Source organism: Brassica oleracea, chromosome C7 (assembly GCF_000695525.1).
Source record: "Brassica oleracea var. oleracea cultivar TO1000 chromosome C7, BOL, whole genome shotgun sequence".
Classification (NCBI taxonomy): Eukaryota; Viridiplantae; Streptophyta; class Magnoliopsida; order Brassicales; family Brassicaceae; genus Brassica; species Brassica oleracea.
In genome coordinates this window covers 31,060,113-31,063,470 of record NC_027754.1, presented here as the reverse complement: position 1 = coordinate 31,063,470, position 3,358 = coordinate 31,060,113, and the positions used below count along the sequence as shown (strand labels likewise).

Genomic DNA, 3,358 nt, shown 5'->3' with positions numbered 1-3,358 from the left:
TATATATATATATATATATATATATATATATATATATATATATATAAACACCTGTTTAAATAAAATTATTTATTTATATAATTTTATTATCATTGTATCTTATTATAGAAAAAAATTTAAACATTGATTACAAAAGTTTATGTGAGATTTTTAACAGTTTTAGTTATTTATTCTCGTTTTGAAAAATTCAAACTATAACATATACAAAAAATATGAATTTTTAATATATTATTAATGTAATTGTGTAATTTATTTTCATAATAAAGAATTAAACAAAAATGATAGAAAATATACAGATTATTAGCAAATCTTAATTATTTAAAATTATTAATTACTATATATATCATAATCACATTAGGTAATTCCGTAGGTTTTATTTAATGAAATAATATATAATAAATTTTAATTGGATAAATGAATGGTATATAATGGACATACTATATAATATAACATTCTCTAACAATTTAATTTTGGACTAACAAAATTCTCAATTGATTTTCAAATTCCAACATGATATTTTTTTAATTAGTACAAATTACATGTTCTAAACTTTTTAAATGTTTTCCTATTAATATATATATAGGATGTTAAACCATTGATCATTAATTTTTAACTTAATAATTTTAACAATTTTTGTAATTTTGTTGTTTTTAAAAATTCAAAATATAACATATATGAAAAAAATCTATATTTTAATTGTATAGCTAATATGATTGTTTAATTTATTTTAATAATATAAAATTAAACCAAAATAATGGATGAGATATAAATTGTTATCAAATCTTTATTATTAGAATTCATATATATATATATATATATATTAGTCATATTTGATAATTCTATAGCTTTTATTTAAGAAAAGAAAAGAAAATAGTAAGTGTACACTTTAATTAATTTTATGATTAGTTTAATAAAAAGTATAATATATACTTAATTGTACCAACATATTTTCTAAAGATTCTGAATTTCGTTCGGGTGATGACACGTGACTACACTTAAAAGTTGTGATGTTTATCAATTAATATATAATGGATAAACCACTAATTAATCAATAAACAGAGAACATTCTCGATTTTAATAAATTTTTATTACATCATCAATTATAATAACGAAACATTCTCGATGTGATTCAATAGATTAAGAAATTAGAAAACAGATTATTAGAAAGAAGGGAAGTTAATCTCTTCTCCACATTTTCCACGAGGGAAAACCGGGCATTCGATAAAACCGGTACCAGACCGGGCAACACAGAGGTAGACTTGGTACAATTGGCTATTGCCAGACTCATCTGTGTTACATTGAATCCAAGGAGTGAAACCCGTCGACTCTTTGATAGAGTCCCTGATGCTCTCTATACTGTAAGATTTTCCATCCGGATTGATTCCTATATGTAGTAAACCAAAAATAATTAGATCATTAGAACGATTCAAGACATAAAGAGGGAATTAGATTCAAGCGTACCGGCTTTGGTTAGAGCTCCAAGAAGATCGGTTCTCTGCTTAAGGTTAAGAGCGGTTTGGAAATACTCGTATTGGTCGATAACCGATTCGGAGCAAGTACCATGTTTCTCCCATTCGTGTTCCCAAAACGTCTCGCCTGAGCCGCTGGGGCAAGCTAGTGTCGGCCAGCTCTTCTGCATTGAGCTGATCAGATCCGATATCTGTACCAAACCAAATCAAAAGACCCGTATGTTGAGAATTTAAACCGGTTTTCGACTACAATCGAACCGGATCACTCAAATTAAGTGTAGATATGAACTCAAGATGTTATTACCGAAGATGAATCGAATGGTTTAGTGTTGTCACAGTTGGAAGGATAAGTTCCATCTTTGTAATTAGGCCAAAGACCGTGAATTCCAAAATCAGCAGCTGGTTTGCCAGAAGTTGGAAAGCAACAACTCCTCTGTGTGTCACAGTATGATCCTGGCCACTTTATAATCATACAATAATATTAGAAAATGTGTTAAAAACGACTATAAACAATATTTATTAGAGGATGATTAGTAACGGTTTAGTTACTTGTTGGACGAAGTAGAAGAAATCGAAATCTTCAGAGGAAGAAGCAGCGAAGATCGAAGGCAAGATCAGGAGGAGACTGATCAAACACAGTGATGCATGAAGAAGCTTCATTTTCAATAAGATTGATTGTAGTTTTGGAGATTTGAGGTTGTAAGATCGAGATAGTTATTGATGAATATATATATAGGGGAACAAAAAATCAGAGGAATGTGAAAAGAGATATCCCTTTCCTTGTAGTATGTGTTTTAGTTTAATGACAGATACATCAAACGAATCTGGGCGTATATCCCTTTATGTGAAATTAAATGGAAGTATATTTACGAGATTTTGTTTCTGTCTTTCCTTAAAACTCTGAACAACGACATGAGATTACGTGTGGACATGGTGTGTGGTTTTTAATTTGAAGTCGTAATGTTCCCACTTGTTGGATTGATACAAGGTTCTGTGCGTATCCTCGTAACTGGCCAATTATTTTCTTAATCCCATTTATATTTTACCTAATTTTTTTTGTCAACATATTTTATCTAATCTAATCTAATAATTTTTCTATAATTTTATAAAAGATTATAAAATAGAAGTTCCTTTTGATGATCTTATTCTTTTTAACAGGATAATTCTTATGATTTTATTTAAATATCTTTTTCAGGTGAGTAAGATATAAACATCAAATTTATCAAATAAATTGTCAGTGTCATCATAGAGATTAACAAAGCAAATTCATATTGTTACTCATTGTGTTAGCAAATTCATATTGTTATTCATTGTGTTAACTTTGGTATATCCACCTACAAAAACATTAAAGGACAATGCATTTCATTTTCATGCCAAATTTTGTCAAGTGCTTTTATTTTTCAATAGCTAATAACAGAAATTTTTATTTGTTTATGTATTTTAACTGATTTGGAACATAAGGAACTTATAAATTTTACTTGGTTTATTAATTTTCAAATCTAACAAATGAATTTTTATATTCTATAAAAAATGTCCATATTTATTTATTTATATTTTCAAATTAATTACATTCATTACAAAATCAAATTTGTAAATAAAAGTTTAGAATGAAATCACACCCACTACAAGAAAACATAATCTTAACGAGGGCGGTTTTACTCGTGAGTTCGTCGTAAAAGAGGCTTTACGACGAATTAGCGAGGAAGCGCGTTTGCTCGTTACTCATCTCTCGTAACACATATTTCCTCGCTAATTCGTCGTAACTTAGCGAGGAATATATTTCGTCGTAACGACGAAGTAGAGCATTTCGTCGTAAAGACCACGTCAACATTCCACGTAAGGACGTCGCTATACTTCCTCGTAAATACCTCGAAACAAGTTCCTCGTAA

The 3,358-nt window shown here is 28.5% G+C and overlaps 1 protein-coding gene across 1 annotated transcript; it reads right to left on the bottom strand.

The window, feature by feature from the left end:
- Window positions 1-1,044: 1,044 nt before the first annotated feature.
- Window positions 1,045-2,274, bottom strand: LOC106304761 (ribonuclease 1-like). Its single transcript, XM_013741155.1, has 4 exons — window positions 2,019-2,274; window positions 1,774-1,929; window positions 1,462-1,660; window positions 1,045-1,384 (listed from the first exon to the last, which is right to left on the bottom strand). The coding sequence occupies exons 1-4, from the start codon at window positions 2,127-2,129 to the stop codon at window positions 1,161-1,163; spliced, it is 690 nt and encodes a 229-aa protein (XP_013596609.1). The 5' UTR covers window positions 2,130-2,274; the 3' UTR covers window positions 1,045-1,160.
- Between the last annotated feature and the right edge of the window lie 1,084 nt (window positions 2,275-3,358).